The sequence below is a fragment of the Salmo salar genome, chromosome 10 (assembly GCF_965601325.2).
Source record: "Salmo salar chromosome 10, fSalSal1, whole genome shotgun sequence".
Taxonomy (NCBI): Eukaryota; Metazoa; Chordata; class Actinopteri; order Salmoniformes; family Salmonidae; genus Salmo; species Salmo salar.
Window position 1 is genome coordinate 24,494,928 of NC_138300.1, and position 20,007 is coordinate 24,514,934.

At 43.1% G+C, this 20,007-nt stretch overlaps 1 protein-coding gene and 1 long non-coding RNA gene across 4 annotated transcripts; one reads left to right on the forward strand and one right to left on the reverse strand.

Moving 5' to 3' along the window:
• Positions 1 to 1,314: 1,314 nt before the first annotated feature.
• LOC145858576 (uncharacterized) lies at positions 1,315 to 8,324 on the reverse strand. Its single transcript, XR_014379008.1, has 2 exons — positions 8,136 to 8,324; positions 1,315 to 7,981 (listed from the first exon to the last, which is right to left on the reverse strand). It is a non-coding gene; the product is annotated as an uncharacterized LOC145858576 (long non-coding RNA).
• A 7-nt stretch (positions 8,325 to 8,331) lies between these two features.
• On the forward strand, positions 8,332 to 15,382 carry LOC106613821 (alpha/beta hydrolase domain-containing protein 17A-like). Of its 3 annotated transcripts, none has more exons than XM_014216466.3 (5): positions 8,332 to 9,298; positions 9,499 to 9,872; positions 11,505 to 11,699; positions 12,098 to 12,277; positions 13,277 to 15,382. In XM_014216466.3, the coding sequence occupies exons 2-5, from the start codon at positions 9,502 to 9,504 to the stop codon at positions 13,500 to 13,502; spliced, it is 972 nt and encodes a 323-aa protein (XP_014071941.1). In that variant the 5' UTR covers positions 8,332 to 9,298; positions 9,499 to 9,501; the 3' UTR covers positions 13,503 to 15,382. The 3 variants fall into 3 exon arrangements, with proteins under 3 accessions (XP_014071941.1, XP_014071942.1, XP_014071940.1); XM_014216467.3 differs by having other exon boundaries at positions 8,332 to 8,543; positions 9,496 to 9,872; XM_014216465.3 differs by having other exon boundaries at positions 8,333 to 9,298; positions 9,496 to 9,872.
• The last annotated feature ends 4,625 nt before the right edge of the window (positions 15,383 to 20,007 follow it).

Consider the following 20,007-nt stretch of genomic DNA (forward strand, 5'->3'; position numbering starts at 1 on the left):
TGAACCTGCTTTCATCTGTGAAGAGCACAGGGCGCCAGTGGCGAATTTGCCAATCTTGGTGTTCTCTGGCAAATGCCAAACGTCCTGCACGGTGTTGGGCTGTAAGCACAACCCCCACCTGTGGACGTCGGGCCCTCATACCACCCTCATGGAGGCTGTTTCTGACCGTTTGAGCAGAGACATGCACATTTGTGGCCTGCTGGAGGTCATTTTGCAGGGCTCTGGCAGTGCTCCTCCTGCTCCTCCTTGCACAAAGGCGGAGGTAGCAGTCCTGCTGCTGGGTTGTTGCCCTCCTACGGCCTCCTCCACGTCTCCTGATGTACTGGCCTGTCTCCTGGTAGCGCCTCCATGCTCTGGACACTACGCTGACAGACACAGCAAACATTTTTGCCACAGCACGCATTGATGTGCCATCCTGGATGAGCTGCACTACCTGAGCCACTTGTGTGGGTTGTAGACTCCGTCTCATGCTACCACTAGAGTGAAAGCACCGCCAGCATTCAAAAGTGACCAAAACATCAGCCAGGAAGCATAGGAACTGAGAAGTGGTCTGTGGTCTCCACCTGCAGAACCACTCCTTTATTGGGGGTGTCTTGCTAATTGCCTATAATTTCCACCTGTTGTCTATTCCATTTGCACAACAGCATGTGAAATTTATTGTCAATCAGTGTTGCTTCCTAAGTGGACAGTTTGATTTCACAGAAGTGTGATTGACTTGGAGTTACATTGTGTTGTTTAAGTGTTCCCTTTATTTTTTTGAGCAGTATATATAGAGTGTGCAACTTTTTTTTTTATAGCTTATAGTTTAATCGCCATTAGTCAACACCTCTACATAAAATAATTCTCTGGGTGAGCGCCAGCACGTCTTTTTTCAACATATCTGGGTTTAACAGTTTATACACACAGGACATGTCAGAAGTGGTATCTTTCTTTTTTGAGAGGTAAAGTTTAGCAATAACTACTTTCTCTGGCTTGAGAGGAATATGCCATGTTTTTCACGTGTGGGCCTCCCCTCTCTCTACGTACTCACTCTGTCCTGTCTGCTCCCCTCTTCCTTGCTGTCTGAAGTTCTGCTTTCCTGGATCTCCTACATTATTACAGAGATGGCATACTATCAGTGCCGTAGCAATACGGAGTATTCTGAACAGACCAACACACACAGAAGCAATACACACACACTTTGAACAGCAGGCCAATCATTTTTTACCTAGATTGAGCTAACGGTCAAATCTGGGATAATTTATATTCCTTAATGATAAGCAGTTCTCTCAATCTTAAACTTGATTAACATTCAACTGTCTTACCCGCCACATATTTAGTCTCCAATGTTTATTGAAAACATACATTTGCACAATGACCACTTGTATTTGAAACAACATTGTTCATTTTTGGTTAGCTACCTAGTGAATTTTAGCAATAGTGGCATTGACATGAAATCAATCAAAACACCTCAAAACAAGACATGGTATCAATAACATGAAACATGCTGAAATAAGCCATTTATGATTCCCCACATGGCAGTGTCATTCTTGCTAGCAATCTGGCCATCCAGAATCACAACAGGCTGACTTATGCCCCATAGAACAGCGCACATCGTTTTCGTGACATCAGCCAACCATCTATGTTAGCAAGATGCTAAATAATTATTGTAAACACAATCTATTCACTTTAAAAACATGTATTGAACCTTTAACTAAGCAAGTCAGTTAAGAACAAATTATTATTTACAATGACTGCCTACCAAAAGGCAAAAGACCTGCGGGAACGGGGGCTGAGATTAAAAATACAAAAATATATAGGACAAAACACACATCACGATAAGAGAAACAACACAACACTACATAAAGAGAGACATAAGACAACATAGCAAGGCAGCAACACAACATGGTAGCAACATTATTGGGCACAGACAACAGCACAAAGGGCAAGAAGGCAGAGACAATACATCAGGCGAAGCAGCCACAACTATCAGTAAGAGTGTCCATGATTGAGTCTTTGAATGAAGAGATTGAGATAACTGTCCAGTTTGAGTGTTTGTTGCAGGTCGTTCCAGTCACCTGCTGCAGCGAACTGAAAAGACGAGCGACACATGGATGTGTGTGCTTTGGGGACCTTTAACAGAATGTGACTGGCAGAACGGGTGTTGTATGTGGAGGATGAGGGCTGCAGTAGATATCTCAGATAGGGGGGAATGAGGCCTAAGAGGGTTTTATAAATAAGCATTAATCAGTGGGTCTTGCGACGGGTATAAAGATGACCAGTTTACAGAAGAGTATAGAGTGCAGTGATGTGTCCTATAAGGAGCATTTGTGGCAAATCTGATGGCCGAATGGTAAAGCACATCTAGCCGCTCGAGAACACCCTTACTTGCCGATCTATAAATGTCTCCGTAATCTAGCATTGGTAGGATGGTCATCTGAATCAGGCTTAGTTTGGCAGCTGGGGTGAAAGAGTGATTACAATAGAGGAAACCAAGTCTAGATTTAACTTTAGCCTGCAGCTTTGATATGTGCTGAGAGAAGGACAGTGTACCGTCTAGCCATACTCCCAAGTACTTGTATGAGGTGACTACCTCAAGCTCTAAACCCTCAGAGGTAGTAATCACACTTCTGGGGAGAAGAGCATTCTTCTTACCAAACCACATTACCTTTGATTTGGAGATGTTCAGAACAAGGTTAAGGGTAGAGAAAGCTTGTTGGACACTAAGAAAGCTTTGTTGTAGAGCGTTTAATACAGCATCCGGGGAGGGGCCAGCTGAGTATAAGACTATCATCTGCGTATAAATGGACAAGAGAGCATCCTGCTGCCTGAGCTATGTTGTTGATGTAAATTGAGAAGAGCGTGGGGCCTAGGATCAAGCCTTGTGGTACTCCCTTGGTGACAGGCATTGGCTGAGACAGCAGATATTCGGACTTTATACACTGCACTCTTTGAGAGAGGTAGTTAGCAAACCAGGCCAAATTCAAATCAAATGTATTTATATAGCTTTTCTTACATCAGCTGATATCAAAGTGCTGTACAGAAACCCAGCCTAAAACCCCAAACAGCAAGCAATGCAGGTGTAGAAGTACGGGGGCTAGGAAAAACTCCCTAGAAAGGCCATAACCTAGGAAGAACCCTAGAGAGGAACCAGGCTATGAGGGGTGGCCAGTCCTCTTCTGGCTGTGCCGGGTGGAGATTATAACAGAACATGGCCAAGATGTTCAAATGTTCATAAATGACCAGCATGGTCAAATAATAGTAATCACAGTGAACAGGTCAGGGTTCCATAGCCGCAGGCAGAACAGTTGAAACTGGAGCAGCAGCACGGCCAGGTGGACTGGGGACAACAAGGAGTCATCATGCCAGGTAGTCCTGAGGCATGGTCCTAGGGCTCAGGTCCTCCGAGAGAGAGAAAGAGAGAATTAGAGAGAGAGCATACTTAAATTCACACAGGACACCGGATAAGACAGGAGAAATACTCCAGATATAACAGACTGACCCTAGCCCCCCGACACAAACTACTGCAGCATAAATACTGGAGGCTGAGACAGGAGGGGTCAGGAGACACTGTGGCCCCATCTGATGATACCCCCGGACAGGGACAAACAGGCAGGATATAACCCGACCCACTTTGCCAAAGCACAGCCCCCACACCACTAGAGGGATATCTTCAACCACCAACTTACCATCCTGAGACAAGGCCGAGTATAGAGAGACGCAGACTTGGTCTCAACCTTTAAGTCTTTATTGAAGACTCATCTCCGCAAAGATCTCCGCCACGGCACAACCCAAGGGGGGCGCCAACCCAGACAGGAAGACCACGTCAGTGACTCAACCAACTTAAGTGACGCACCCCTCCTAGGGACGGCATGGAAGAGCACCAGTAAGCCAGTGACTCAGCCCCTGTAATAGGATTAGAAGCAGAGAATCCCAGTGGAGAGAGGGGAACCGGCCAGGCAGAGACAGCAAGGGTGGTTCGTTGCTCCAGTGCCTTTCCGTTCACCTTCACACTCCTGGGCCAGACTACACTCAATCATAGGACCTACTGAAGAGATGAGTCTTCAATAAAGACTTAAAGGTTGAGACTGAGTCTGCATCTCTCACATGGGTAGGCAGACAATTCCATAAAAATTGAGCTCTATAGGAGAAAGCCCTGCCTTCACAGACCCCTCAGAGACACCAATATTCCTCAGCCGGCCCACAAGAATGGAATGGTCTACCGTATCAAAAGCTTTGGCCAAGTCAGTAAATAGCAGCACAACATTGCTTAGAATCAAGGGCAATGGTGACATCATTGAGGACCTTGCAGTGACACATCCATAACCTGAGCGAAAACCAGATTGCATACCAGAGAGAATACTACAGACATCAAGAAAGCCAGTCAGTTGATTATTGACAAGTTTTACAACACTTTTGATAAACAGGGCAAAATAGAAATAGACCTATAACAGTTAGGATCAGCTTGATCTCCCCCTTTGAAATAAAGGACAAACCATGTCTGCCTTCCAAGCAATGGGAACCTCCCCAGAAAGGAGAGACCGGCTTGGTGATGATAGGGGCAGCAACCTTAAAGAAGAAATGGTCTTAACCATCTGACCCAGATGGTTTTTTGGGGTTAAGTTTCAGGAGCTCCTTTAGCACCTTGGACTCAGTGACTGCCTGCAGGGAGAACCTTTGCAGCGGGGCAGGGGAAAAAGAGGGAGAAGCGTTGGGGCTAGTCGCATAAGAAGGGGTGGAAGATGAGGAAATGTTGGATGGGCAAGGAGGCATGGTTGAGTCAAATAGGAATCCTGACTTAATTAAGTGGTGATTAAAGAGCTCAGCCATGTACTTCTTGTCAGTAACAACCACATCATCAACAGTAATGGACATGGGCAGCTGTGAGGAGGAGGGTTTATTCTCCAAGTCTTTAACTGTTTTCCAGAACTTCTTGGGGTTAGACCCACAGAAAGAGAACTGCTCCTTAAAGTAACTAACTTTGGTCTTCCGGATAGATTTAGTGCACTTATTTCTCATTTGCCTGAATGAGTGTTTGGAGTCATACCTTGTGGGATTGGTAATAATCTGAGAAAGATTTAGGGAGTCCCATTGCTTTAGGACTTGGTCAGGTGGTTTAAGCATGTCCCAGTTTAGGTCACCTAGCAGGAGAAATTCAGACTTAATGTAAGGGGGGCAGGAGAGAGCTTAGGGCAGGTAGGATACAGACTGGTGCTGATGGAGGACGATAGCACCCAGCAACAGTCAACAAAGAGCTATTTGAAAGTTTAATGCTTAAAACCAGCAAATCAAATTGTTTGGGGACGGACTTGGTGGAGACAACCGAGCACTGAAGGTGATCCTTGGTAAAGATTGCCACTCCCCCACCTTTGGAAGATCTGTCTTGCCAAACAAGGTTATAACCAGAAAGTTTAACATCAGTATTCAGAACACTCTTCCTTAACCACGTCTCAATACTGACCAACACATTTGGATTGGAGCTGTGAACCCACACTTTCAATTGATCCATTTTAGGTAATAAGCTTCTAGTGTTAACATGCAGAAAACCCAGGCTTTTACAAGAGCAGAAATCAGTGAAGCAGATATCAGAGCACAAGTCAGAATTGGGGCTTGCAACAGTAGATGGGCCAGGGTGTACATGCACATTTCCTGATATCATCAACAGTAATACAATCAAGGCACGGCATAGGACAGGAAGAGCTCTGCAGTGCTGATTTATGACATCTGAATGTGCATCAGATGGCAACAAGATCACATTGTACAGCAATTTTATCAGGTAACATGAATACAAAGCAAGAGGTGGTTAGAATAGGATGGGAGGCCAAAAGTCTGTGTAACCAATAGAGAGTCAGAGTCCCAAGTGTGGGAACAAACAGTCTGTCCCACGGTGTGGTAAAGAAAGTTTGTAGTCAACAAAGTATGCAGGAGTCATGAGGCAAATGGCAAAATGCACAAGAAAAAAATCAAATATATAACGACTTGCGGCTAGCCATTGTAAGTTCAGAGTCACTCGCCCCAACAGTGCGTGTGTGCTGGGGGTGAGCGAAAGCTCGAGAGTGTGGTGGGAGTACCTGTACCAGAGAGGGGGAGACAGGGCAGACGGTGAACAGATTGCCAGGTGGAATCCAAGCAGCAGTGCAGCATGCAACGGGAGTAGGGAGATGCTTTTATTTCTGGAAGAAGATTTCTTGTAGAAAATGCCAGTGAATGGTCTTTGAACAGTGGGAGGGGGCTTCAAAGGCTCCTGCCACTTGTTGGACTGCCAGGCTGTGGAAGGTAGCATCCTGCAAATGTCCCTGCCTGAAAAATGCAAGTTTATCTAACTCCAAATCTATAATTTTCTAAAAAACATGTTGAAATATGTGAAAGCTCACATGCATCTGTGTCTCTCTCTCTCCAGTTTGCTATATCTTAATGTGTGGCCATGAACACACATGTTTCCATAGTTGTCAGTCACCCAGCATTGATCCCTCAGCAGCATTTCACACCACACAAAGAGTTAGCAAATACACAGAGGCCAAAGAAAAATATTGCAGTCCAAAGACAATATCTTGCGCTGAGAGCCGTCTCACAGCATCAGTTCCCCAAAAAATTATCCCGAAAAAGAATTATTCTGTGCCAGGAATATTTCAATATGGAATTCTCCTAGAACAGTAGTTTGCTGTTTCCCCATTTGTGTGTGTGAGGTTGAAGAGACAGATTTTGGGCGAGTAACGCCTCTCGCTTCTCCTCTTCCTCCACTCCTGCAAATACAACAACCGTCTGTGTTTGATAAGCTGCATCCCTCGCCCTCTTTCTCAAGGAATTCCGTATGTCCATCTTCTATAAATTAATTTGAGAAAAAAATTAACTCAGCTATCCAGCTTTGGTTTTTCAACAGATAGCTAGCTAATTGAGCTGCCTTTACCAAAAGTAGCTAACGTCATGTTAGCCTTAAGTTAACTAGATAGTTTATTAGTCATTTTTAGCATATTTGGACAGTAATTGATTAGACAATAATTGGTAAGTTAATGATACTTTGTCGGGTGGTGAACAGAGTTCCAGCAGTTGGTTTCAGTGTCCAGATATCTAATCTATAACTGAACTGTCAAAACCCTACTCATAAAATGTGTTAGGTTGTTAATGAAGCAGCACTTCTAATGTTATCTAGACTGGGTAGTCCCTCACATAAGTTAGTTAGCTTATTGTTATCTGTCAGTGCAGCTTTTGAGTCAACATCTTGAAATGTGAATGACTCAAATCTTGCTTACTGTGAGGTCAATAACTCTGAATAACATCCTCATGGGCTATAATAATAGCAAGCTAACAAAGTTTACCTCCGGTTCTCCTTCTCATCTTTGTCTCTCTCCCCCAGAGAATGAACAGTTGCCCGCGTGCGCCAAAATATAATTTATTTGGACGAATCAAAAATCACTTTGGAAAATCACTTTGACTCCCCCTCCTAAAGTACACACTAAAAGTGCATGGCAGGCCAGCGCTTATGTTTGGAGTGTAGCCTAGCTTGTTTTACACCATCCCAGCAGGGCAAAAGACTCGGGGCTGAGACCAAAGCCCGGGTCTAGTGACTTCAATGCTGACCACTCCTGTCATTTACCTCATAGATGTGACTTCTGTTTTGGAGATGGAACACTCAACCATTAATGGTGATCGAATACCTTGCCTTTCATCTGTTTTATGTGTGTTGAGTTGCATTTACTATACATATATCACCTAGGAGACATAACTTCTAACTTCTATGTGCTGGAAGAGGTCCATGCAACAACAAAAGATAGTGAAAATATGCTGACAACTATTTTCCAGAGAAATGGTAAAACTCCAGAACCCCCCTCCCCCCTCCTTTGTACCTCACTACAGGAAATATTTTCTCACCAGAAGAATGCCAGAGCTGCTAGTCAGTCTCCTCCTCCAACCTTTCCCAAGCCCTCTTGCTTCCTTCATTCCTTCAAGTGTGGTTACTGTTTTCAAGAGTAGACCTTGATTCATGGCAGTTCCTTATGAAGTCCTAAGAATGAGTCAATGGATCTTTACAAGCAAACTGTATCTTACAAAGATAACATTGTCACTCCACACAGGAATACTTTTTAATTTAAATCAACAAGAGGATTAATTTGAGATTAAAAAAAACAATTGAATAAATTGAACATTAAGTGACTCACATGTCATGATTGTATATCATGGTAAGTGATTCCCATGTCATCAGCCCATCTGATCTGGTAGTTAGAGAAACAATAGGGATACATTGCTCATGGAGTGTATCTATTGAGGTCTAAAAATTATACTGTACATTGTAATCTGTTTGATAACGTTACGAAGTTCCCCCTGCTTATCCATTGGAAGCTGCCCTCTCCGTCACGTCCTGTCCCTGTCATTTCCGGAGATGAAAAAACACTGCACATCCAATGGATTAATAAATGACAGTAGCTGCTAATCATTTCAACCACTAAAAACCGATTTGATTATCAAAACGGATATTCGTGACGCTTGTTTTTTTTTCTTTGGTTCCCAGGCTATATATTTGCGTCAGTGTCCACAAATGACTGTCCTCCTAAAATTGGTGTTTTCAGGTCTGGATAACTAAACTAGCTAGCCACCCAATGCTAGCTGCTTAGCTGATACATTTCTGTGACCTAATTTAGCTAACGTTAGCTGGCTACTTAGCGATAGAAAATGTGTCGAAAATTAAGCTTGGGTTTGGTTTTTGTAGTTAAAAATAATATTGTTTGTGTGTGTCGTCATTAGCATTGCCGGGATGTGTTTACTTATTCCGTTGCAGGCACGACTTTACGCTTTGAATCATTTGGCTGTACTAGCAGTAGAAGGTCAATATTGTTGATGCCAGCTACAGCTAACTATAGTGGAATACTTCTCAACAAACCGTTAGGCCTATGCGCAATGAGATGTAAAGCTACTGTTAGGCTATGCGATATGAGATGTAAACAGAGTGGGGGCCTCAGCTATCCAGAGTCACAGTTGCTCATTAGTTAGTTAGCTAGTCATTAGCTAACAGGAAGCCATACCCAGTGTTGGCTGAAGTTAACTTTATTCGATTCTCTCCAACAATGATTAAGTCGATCACTACGAAAACACCTCAATAATAACAGAATACTTGGAAATATGGATTTCATGTGGACTTCAGCTATACTACATAATCACCTGATTCTACTTTCAAAATAACATTTTCAGACAACCGTCTTAATTTTAGATTTTTGCTGACAGGAAAACTTTCATGTTTTGCTTTGGAGAGTAGGGGTTGGCTTTGGATCAATTGTTGATTTTTGCATGTGTTATAGTTCATTTTTTTGCAAATATCCTCTCACAGGTAGGCAGAACTTTTTTATTTTTTAACCTTAAATGTGTTCGTTTTATTGTTAGTTAGAATTGACGATAACTACATATAGTATTTCTGAACATTTTGAACAGTAGTGTAATTGTAAATACAACTTTGCATATCACATTTTGTTGTACTCCTTTGTTTTGAAATCAGATCAACATACAATGTCGTCTTTGCCCCCACAGTAGAAAATGAATGGCCTATCTGTCAGTGAGCTATGCTGCCTGTTCTGCTGCCCTCCCTGTCCGAGCCGTATTGCCGCCAAGCTTGCCTTCCTGCCTCCTGAGCCTACATATTCCCTCTTGCCGGACCTCGATGGGTCTGCGGCACCAGGGACAGCAGGGTCTGCGGGGCTGAGATCCAGGGGAGGGGTACCTGGAGCAGCTGTAGGGGGTTCAGGCAGCACTGGTCCTGCAGAGGGAAAATGGAAGCTCCACCTGACAGAACGAGCTGAGTTTCAGTACTCCCAGAGAGAGCTGGATGCTACAGAAGTGTTCTTCAGCCGCTCCAGCCGTGGCAATCGAGTGGGCTGCATGTACATCCGCTGTGCCCCCACTGCCAGGTTAGTCGCGCAGAACAGTGTGTGTGCACGTGCATGTACCTTGGCTCATTTAGGTCTTTTTGTCTGACCATGTGTCCCGCTTCCTCTGATGAACTTGCCCCTTTACCTCTCGTCTTTTTGTAATGCCATTATTTTTCCACTCCCTTGTGTCCTATTTCCTTACTTCCTGTACTGGCATCCTCATTGTGTGTGGCTATCTCAAATCTGTCCTCTTCCTGCTTTCGGCATTCATTTGTTTAGGCCTTCTCTTTTGACCTACAAATACCATTCTACTTATTCTTACCCCAATTTATGCTAAAATGTTTGCCTGTGGTCTTGTCAGATTTGTCAATTGGTCTTTGATAGTCTGGTTTGCTGAGTTTATACCTCTGTATGTCTTCATATTGTATGACTTCAGGTAGCAAAATTGTTTCTCTAGTTGTGGCGTTCAGTAATCAACTAAATTGCTTTGCAAAGACATGGACTGGGTCTTATTACACTTCAGTAATATCAGTGTCACGCATGCAATGTAATATCGTCTTCCTTGTTCAGGGTCACATTTTGAGCAAAACGCCCAAGAGCAAAGATATACCTTACTGTATGGGAGAGGCCCAGTCTATTTAAAGAATAGAGAGTATCCAGTTGCTTTAGGGAGCACAGCTCACATTCATGAATATAAAGCACATGGATAATGCCTGGGTTATAGCAACCCTATTATTCATGTAGTACAGAACAAGCAAGAAGACCTGATTCAAACTTAGTGAACTAGTCCTCTCTTAAGTCTGTGGCCATAACCAATTTACCTTATACAGCACATTCATGTCCCATGCAAAGAGGTAATTCCTGAGGTTTCAATGGAAATCTGCTGTTCACACAATACAGGTTAGGATAGGTAAAAATACCAGGTAGAGTCCATAGCCGCAGGAAATAGGGGTGTTGGTGGTGCTGCAGCGCCCTCTGATAAATTTAAATGCATTTGCCAAAATTATATAGTCTAATTACTTCTGTCTGTAGCCTACAGACATCAACAAAATCATTCAAAACACCAGAGAGCCGCAATTTGGGCAGACAGCGCCTAGTACTTGTTGCTATGCAGCCATAGAAATATAATCTATAGAATGGCTTTGGAATCTCTAACCCTGGCAATTTGACTGGTAAACTCATGGGTACACTCACAATGGTTGCCAGTCATGACTTGAATCCGAACCTCCGTTCTATGGATTCTATTTTTGTGGTTGTGGCTGCAAGTGAACAGCTATAATCTGCCTTTTGCACATTTCTAAATACAATCGTGGGAAAAACATAGTTTATAAAGCAAATGCCTACTGCTGAAAATAGTAGACTAATCTGTCTATAGAAACTACCAAATGTTTTCACAACAACTCTACATCTTTAGCATAGGAATATTAGCCATCACCGGTGAGTAGCCTATGCTATCTTCATCATTGGGTCGGTGCCACTCGATAGTTTATTAAGTAGCCTGTAGTACTGTAGCCTATTTATATTTCATCCTAATATTGTTCAATCTTTGTGTCTCCCCTCTTTTCATTGGCTTTGGCTTTTGGTTGCACCCTCAACTCAAAACATCTTCCTGCGGCTATGGTAGCATCCATCTTTTTAACCTAGTCGTTGCTCTGTGGCCTCTCTCACCAGGTTTACAGTGCTGTTCTCCCATGGCAACGCGGTGGACATGGGCCAGATGAGCAGCTTCTATATCGGCCTGGGCACACGCATCAACTGCAACATCTTCTCCTACGACTACTCCGGCTACGGTGTCAGCACGGGCAAGCCTTCCGAGAAGAACCTCTACGCTGACATTGAAGCCGCCTGGCAGGCCCTGCGCACACGGTACATACGGCACCGCCACAACGCAGTCAGTGTGGGAGATGTCACCTTACAGAGAGAGGAGGAGGGGTGGTGTGGGTGGAGTAATTTCACACCAGGAAGGGCTCATGCAGCTAATGGACTGTCTCATTAGATTGATGGGATGCTTTGCTATCAACGGCTGCCCTTGGCTGGATGTTAGAGATATGGGGCTACAGCTGGTTTTTGTATTAGGCGTGCCATGTTTGCAGACATTTGTTACCCGTCAACTCCTGGATCTATGTGATAAAAATATATATTATCATTCCATATTATCACAGTTTAGGTTTCATAGGAGTGATTTATGTTCAAATCGTTTGCCACTACAAGCATTTCCTTGACATTATTGTATTTTATTCCACTCTCTTCCTGGTTGTGATCAGATATGGCATCAGCCCAGAGAACATAATCCTGTATGGGCAAAGCATTGGCACCGTTCCCACGGTCGACCTGGCATCACGGTATGAGTGTGCCGCTGTGGTGCTCCACTCCCCCCTCACCTCTGGCATGCGGGTGGCCTTCCCAGACACCAAGAAGACCTACTGCTTTGATGCTTTTCCCAAGTGAGTCATCTACCACACCTTCCTCTTGTCTCCATCTTCACATCATTGCAGACTTGTCAAGATTAGCAGATCATTATAGAACTAGAAATGTCAGTGGCAAAATATTTCTGTCCAACTAAAAGAAGAGCTGCAATCTCTTTCATAGCTTCCACGTATTCTATTATTCAGCCTCTCTCCCTCCTCCCTCCCTCCCTGGGGAATCAGCCTTACTACATAACTGAGTCATCTCTCGCTCTGCATCAGATCATAAGCAGGTGTCAGAAACACTGACTCCTCCAGTCATTTGTCATATCATCACCCGTTATTATGTCAAATGTGGTCGTGTGGTATCTGAACCATTAGGATCACATGCTGGTTCACTGAATAGGATTCCATTACAGTCCAGTTCCAGTACCAGGCAGTGCAGTGTGGGAGTAGAGTAGGTGGTGGGGAGGGAGCTGGGGATGCCTCTTATCTGTGGTGAAAGCCTCCGGTGTTCTCCTCCACCCTCCTGAGTTCTCCTGTGCCTGTTGCCCAGTTGGCACTCCCCAGCCCACACAACACTCAGCTCCCATACTCAATACTCCATCTAGTCAGAGTGGACTCCAAGTGATGTGATACTAGCTTGGTTCAGATCTGTATTTGCTGTTATGTGGGGGATGGAGGACTGAAAGTTTTCTCTTCCATCTGAACTAGCAGATGGAGTTGATCTGGGAGATGCATTTACATGCAGCAGGATTGTGTTCTCATTATTCTCCCCTTCCTGTCCTGTTTGTCCCTCTACCTGTTAGAGAACAGTTGCTGCTCAGTGCTCACAGCTGCAGGGCATTTTGCACTAACTGGCCATGCTAGAACAGACTGTACAATGCTTTCTATCCACGGTTACTCTTTAAGAACATACTTGCCCATTAGTTATAACAATGTTGTTACATAATTCCTATCGTACATTGCCGTCTAGGGACTACCTTTGCTTCCCTTATCCCCAGTCACTAACTTCTTTGCCCATTGTGTCTCTGTCAGCATTGAGAAGGTGTCTAAGATCACGTCACCGGTGCTGATCATCCACGGGACTGAGGACGAGGTGATCGACTTCTCCCACGGTCTGGCTCTGTTCGAGCGCTGTCCCAAGGCCGTGGAGCCACTTTGGGTGGAGGGGGCGGGACACAACGACATCGAACTGTACAGCCAGTACCTGGAGCGCCTGCGCCGCTTCATTGGCCAGGAGCTGGCCGCACAGCACGCCTGAACAGCCCCACACCGCCTCCAGGCTCCAACCCTCCTCTGGTTCCCCTCTGTTCCCCTGGGTCTAAGTGGGTCAGGAGGAATGGATGGCTGGGCTCTCAGAATGAATGATCCTTCACCTTTTGGGGCGACTTTGTCTGGATGCTCGGCAGCCCTGTCTTTTAGTTGTTTTCCTATTTTTCTGTCTCTGTCACCTGTCATTAATCCTGGTCAGAGAATCTAGTCCACCTCCCGCCCCTTGGACAGTGCAAGAATTTACCCAGGCATGGAGGGCTCTCTACCTTCTGCCTGTTTTATTACTGTCTGTCTAAAGCCCCTCTCTATTACCCCAGGCATGGAGGGCTCTCTACCTTCTGCCTGTTTTATTACTGTCTGTCTAAAGCCCCTCTCTATTACCCCAGGCATGGAGGGCTCTCTACCTTCTGCCTGTTTTATTACTGTCTGTCTAAAGCCCCTCTCTATTACCCCAGGCATGGAGGGCTCTCTACCTTCTGCCTGTTTTATTACTGTCTGTCTAAAGCCCCTCTCTATTACCCCAGGCATGGAGGGCTCTCTACCTTCTGCCTGTTTTATTACTGTCTGTCTAAAGCCCCTCTCTATTACCCCAGGCATGGAGGGCTCTCTACCTTCTGCCTGTTTTATTACTGTCTGTCTAAAGCCCCTCTCTATTACCCCAGGCATGGAGGGCTCTCTACCTTCTGCCTGTTTTATTACTGTCTGTCTAAAGCCCCTCTCTATTACCCCAGGCATGGAGGGCTCTCTACCTTCTGCCTGTTTTATTACTGTCTGTCTAAAGCCCCTCTCTATTACCCCAGGCATGGAGGGCTCTCTACCTTCTGCCTGTTTTATTACTGTCTGTCTAAAGCCCCTCTCTATTACCCCAGGCATGGAGGGCTCTCTACCTTCTGCCTGTTTTATTACTGTCTGTCTAAAGCCCCTCTCTATTACCCCAGGCATGGAGGGCTCTCTACCTTCTGCCTGTTTTATTACTGTCTGTCTAAAGCCCCTCTCTATTACCCCAGGCATGGAGGGCTCTCTACCTTCTGCCTGTTTTATTTCTGTCTCTCTAAAGCCCCTCTCTATTACCCCAGGCATGGAGGGCTCTCTACCTTCTGCCTGTTTTATTACTGTCTGTCTAAAGCCCCTCTCTATTACCCCAGGCATGGAGGGCTCTCTACCTTCTGCCTGTTTTATTTCTGTCTCTCTAAAGCCCCTCTCTATTACCCCAGGCATGGAGGGCTCTCTACCTTCTGCCTGTTTTATTACTGTCTGTCTAAAGCCCCTCTCTATTACCCCAGGCATGGAGGGCTCTCTACCTTCTGCCTGTTTTATTACTGTCTGTCTAAAGCCCCTCTCTATTACCCCAGGCATGGAGGGCTCTCTACCTTCTGCCTGTTTTATTACTGTCTGTCTAAAGCCCCTCTCTATTACCCCAGGCATGGAGGGCTCTCTACCTTCTGCCTGTTTTATTTCTGTCTCTCTAAAGCCCCTCTCTATTACCCCAGGCATGGAGGGCTCTCTACCTTCTGCCTGTTTTATTTCTGTCTGTCTAAAGCCCCTCTCTATTACCCCAGGCATGGAGGGCTCTCTACCTTCTGCCTGTTTTATTACTGTCTGTCTAAAGCCCCTCTCTATTACCCCAGGCAAAAACAACCTCAAACAGGCTAGGTGTTTTAAACACATGTACTGTTTATCCTCTTCTGAGATGTTTACACATGATTGAATTTTAACTAACAACCCTAACATGGGCAAATCATTGAGTAATGAAAGTCTGTTTTGAGCACTGACATTTTGGTATTTAATTTGGATGGGGAATGTGTGTATTTCTCTTTTCTAACACAACGATGACACTGAGCCACTACTTTATAAATCCTGTGGTGTTGACGTATGAGTATAACTGTGTCCTATTTGAAAGCAGGTTAGTTGCTAATGTTTCATGTGGAATCTTTTTTTCTTTGCTCTCTCTCCTCTCTTCTTTCTCTCCTCCTGTCTCTTCCTCTCTCTTCCTCTCTCCTCTCTGTCTCATTTACAATTAAGCTGTCCGATTAATAGTCCATGTCTATGAATCATTTCTTTCAATAGACATACATCTTTTAAGTTTTTATAATTATTAAGCATGGTTTAATTTTAATCTAAAAAGTGATTAGAGCAAGAATCATTTAAAAAAAGTTGCTGAATATTGCTTTGGCTAAAGTCCAAAACCTCTCTGCCAAATTAATTGTTTCAAAAGCATCATTAAGTCGCTAACATCTCTTTAAGACGTGATTGATTTCTAACTCGGCAACCACTCTCATGTTTCACTCCCTGATCCATATTCTACAGTAGTTGTACTGCAATTGATGTTATGGACATGTGAGTTTACCTTTAGAACACAAACTAAGTCCTGCCACGTTCTCTGAGTTAAGGAGGCATTAGTTGGTCTTTACTCACACGGAACTCAATTCACCTCTTACTGGGTTTCTATATGGGATGTTTTCCAAAGGCTTTTTAACATCTTTGTAAGTGATTTACAGAGTTGTACATATTCAATTTCACTTTAGTTATTTCATCCCTCTAAAAACACAAAATCATTGTAAATTACAAGGCTTATGCTGGTAATGGCCATTCGCATAGTAAATTGGGTCAGGTCAGTTGAGATTAAGCTGGTTGGGTGGATGGAGTATTAACTGAACTTGCTGCTAAAGATAAGAATCAAATGGATTGAAAAGGGTCAAACCCTCCACATCCATTGTATACATTAATGCTGCTTAGTTTGAGGGGAAATGTAACAGTCACATGTTATTTTACGCTGTACAGTGGAATGGATCCAGTGATGTACAGTACTCTCTGCTGGTGTCATGTTGCATGTTTGATTGGTTGCTCTTTTGCTTCATTTTAGGGGTAATAACACTTCATTATAACACTAGTAGAGCTATGGAATAGGATGTGCTCTAATTTGTTATTCACTAGGTTTATTTCCAGCAGGCTCCCTTTTCAGCTCCAACTAGCCCTTTTCACTCACTTCCTACTGTTGCCACACTATTTCAGACAGACTTAAGATTCCACAATTTCTGACCGATGGTGTGAACGTCGACCGAATGCCCAACTTCTCTGGCATACAGGGTCCACCACCACTCACAAGATAGTGGAGGTCCTTTGTTTGGATTGGGTTTTGGGGGAGTCAGGATTACTTGTACACAGCAACCAAATTTTAACAGTAAATGTTCTGTCTTGAACAAAGCATAGCTCTTATATTGGTATGTTCATCAGAACCAAAGAAAGTCCTTCATCACCCATAGTACTTGGGTTTATTGTCCATCACCACATAAACAGTTAGGGAACAAAAGTTGTACGCCCTGAATCAGCCAGGATATGCTCTTGTTCAAGCTGCTTATAGTTTGGTTTGGGACAGCTTAAGCGTGTTTACTCCCTATTATGGACGATTGTATGGAGAATACAAGCAATACAGCAGATTTGTGTGTCTGGGTGGCCTGAGATAGGAGTGTGTGTAGCAGATGATGGACTGTACTTCGAGTATTGGGAGTTCCAGACACACATTCAGAGCTTTTGTTTTAAGAAACTAAGTTATAGAAATGTATTTTTTATTCAAATGTATTTACTATATTACATTGTTTGCTGATTGTTTATTTTTTTGCTGAGGGTTAGGATCCAAGTGGATGATGGGGGTTGGTATGTTATTGTATCCAGTTATGCATTGTTTATTTACAACTTTGTTATATTTAGTTTAAAATGTTGTTTTCCTCACCCCCCCCCCCCCCCAAAAAAAAACATCTTAGAAAATAAAATAATGAATTGATCAAATTTGACTTCCATGTCTGACTTAATTTCTATGATGTTTACCCCATTGGTGTAGCACAGCTCTCTGTAAATGAAAGGTAAAGTCCACTCTATTCACCAGTTTCCCTTTCATCTCTGTGATTCAGCTTTGGCATGCTCTGAAGAAAGAACAGAATGAGTGTTGGATCAGGTTTCAGAGGACTAGTCTACCAGATGCTATACATATACGGCTGGTGGGTGACCAGGTGACAGGGCATTGTATTGGGGAATGGGGAGCCCATAAAAATAGGCTTAGCTATTTATCTGTGACAAAAATATTAAAATAATCTGTCTGTTTTATTTTTGTAGTACAAGCCCTTTCAGTCTGTCCAACCTCTCTTCGCAGGCTAGGATGAAGAGTAGGGGGATGTAGCACTGCCAGATGGGACTTAAGCGCTGCTCCCCCTTCCCGCAAACAAACACACACACACACGCACACTTCTCCCAACTCTTCTCAATGGGCTACATACATGAGCACACAGTCTCTCTCCCACAAATGCGCTTATCGTTTGGCACAGAGATTAAGGCAGATGCAACAGCACTCCCCTTCTGCCAGGCTGCAAACAGCACAATAGGAAGTTAGAGACTGAGTGACCCACTGTAGCAGTACAATCACACCCACTGTCACCACCTTGCACTTATACAGTCTACATGGACAATCCATGCATCCATGTTAACTTAGACATGCAACTAGCAGGTTGCTACTAGTAATAGTACTGCTACTACTATTGCAAATAGCAAGTGTGTCCTTTTTGCTAGACAGAGCAGTCAGAACTGTTCATACATTCTTTACATAAATTAATGCAAGATGTTTGTAATTTTATTAAGTCCATATAGGCTGTGCCTCAATATTTTCCATTAATGTCACTGATACTGATGGCCGAATAGACCATCTTGCTGCCACCTGGCATATTCTGCCAGATCAGCGCTCATGGAGGAAAGGACATGAGGAAAGGATTGTGGACTCAAGTTAAAATTATTGAGCCACAGCCGACCCTGTTGCAGGGCACATCAGATGTATTTTTTAAAGTGATGTGTCGTTTTCCAGGAAATAGCCTTGTAGTTTTTGAACTTTTGTAGGCTTTTTGAATGGTATACAATAGGAAAAAAGTTTATTTGGCAGAAGTAAATTCCTCAAACAGGAATATAATTGTATATATCTTAAATTACCTTGTTTTCACAAATTTGATGACATAATCGTCAAGCCAATTCAAAAGATTAGGGGACAAGACCCGGAAGTATGACGTAGGACAACATTGTATACAGTGCCCTCTGTAATTATTCAGTGATCATTTTGTTGTTGTTCTGCCTCTGTAGTCCAGCACTTTGGATGTCAAATTCTACAATTATTATGAGGCTAAACTGCAGACTGACAGCTTTAATTTGGGTATTGTCATCCATATCGGGTGAACCATTTAGAAATTACAATACTTTTTATGCATAGTCCCCCCCCATTTTAGGGGACCAAAAGTATTGGGACAAATTCACTTATGTGTATTAAAGTGGTCACAAGTTTAGTATTTGGTCCCATATTCCTAGCACGCAATGATTTCATCAAGCTTGTGACATTTGCTGTTTGTTTAAGGTTGTGTTTCAGATTATTTTGTGGCCAATAGAAATTAACGGTAAATAATGTATTGTGTCATTTTAGAGTCACTTTTATTGTAAATAAGAATAGAATATGTTTCTAAACATTTCCTTGATTGCAGATAGTCCTGAATCAATCGCGAATAATGATGAGTGAGAAAGTTAGACGCACAAATATCATACCCCAAGACATGCTAACCTCTCACCATTACACTAACAGGGGAGATTAGCATTTTGGGGTGGGAGGGGGATGATATTTGTGCGTCTATATCTTTATCACTCATCATCATTCAAATCAAGACCTGTAAGTGCCTTACTAGTTGAGGCAGGTGAAATGCCTTTGGACATGTGATAGAAAACTGTCACTAGCATATTGGGTAAGAGGGGGATTCTGCAACCACGGGCACTTCTATGTCCTCGCGTCAATCTTTTTTTTTATTTTTATAAAAAATAAAACAAATACAAATATTTGTATGTTAAGTTCCCACTGGAATCACCCCATACTTATTTAAACACCTCTCTATCAAGTATTTTAGCTACTTTTCAGATGCATTTTACACCTCAAATTCACTATTTTGCCCTATTCCCAGACTCAGACTTTTAAGCTTCTACTATGTTTTTCTATGAGAAAACATTAATAATTACACATTATATAATATTATGTACTACAGAAAGAGTCAATTAAATAAAATCTATATCAATATTTATTGTGAGTATGCCCTTTATATTTTTTTTTACACAAAATATACCGGTCCTTTGGGAGTGGTATCATTTCCACCACTGAGGACAAATTCCTTATTAATAAAGTTTTTTCAAGAGAATGTTAATTTAGTTACCATGGAAACATATTGTGACACTGAAGCACATGGCTACAGTGGACAGTTGTTCCAGATGTGATGTCCAGAAGTTGAAGAAAAATCGAGGTAAATATTGCTTGTGTAGAGAATATTTTAATTGTCAGTCATTTCCAAACAGGCTATAATTTCTTTAATATGTGGTAGAACCTTTGATTTTTTGAAATATTTTATATATTTAGTGTAAACGATGTGCTAGCTGTAATACTAACCAAAGCATGCTAAGCAGTCTGACAATTGTCTCCAGAAACT

Coding starts and splice junctions, on each gene's coding strand:
- LOC106613821 (XM_014216466.3), top strand. CDS start 9,502: ATGAATGGCCTATCTGTCAGTGAGCTATGCTGCCTGTTCTGCTGCCCT. Junction 9,873..11,504: donor CGCTGTGCCCCCACTGCCAG/GTTAGTCGCGCA, acceptor CTCTCTCACCAG/GTTTACAGTGCTGTTCTCCC. Junction 12,278..13,276: donor TGCTTTGATGCTTTTCCCAA/GTGAGTCATCTA, acceptor TGTCTCTGTCAG/CATTGAGAAGGTGTCTAAGA.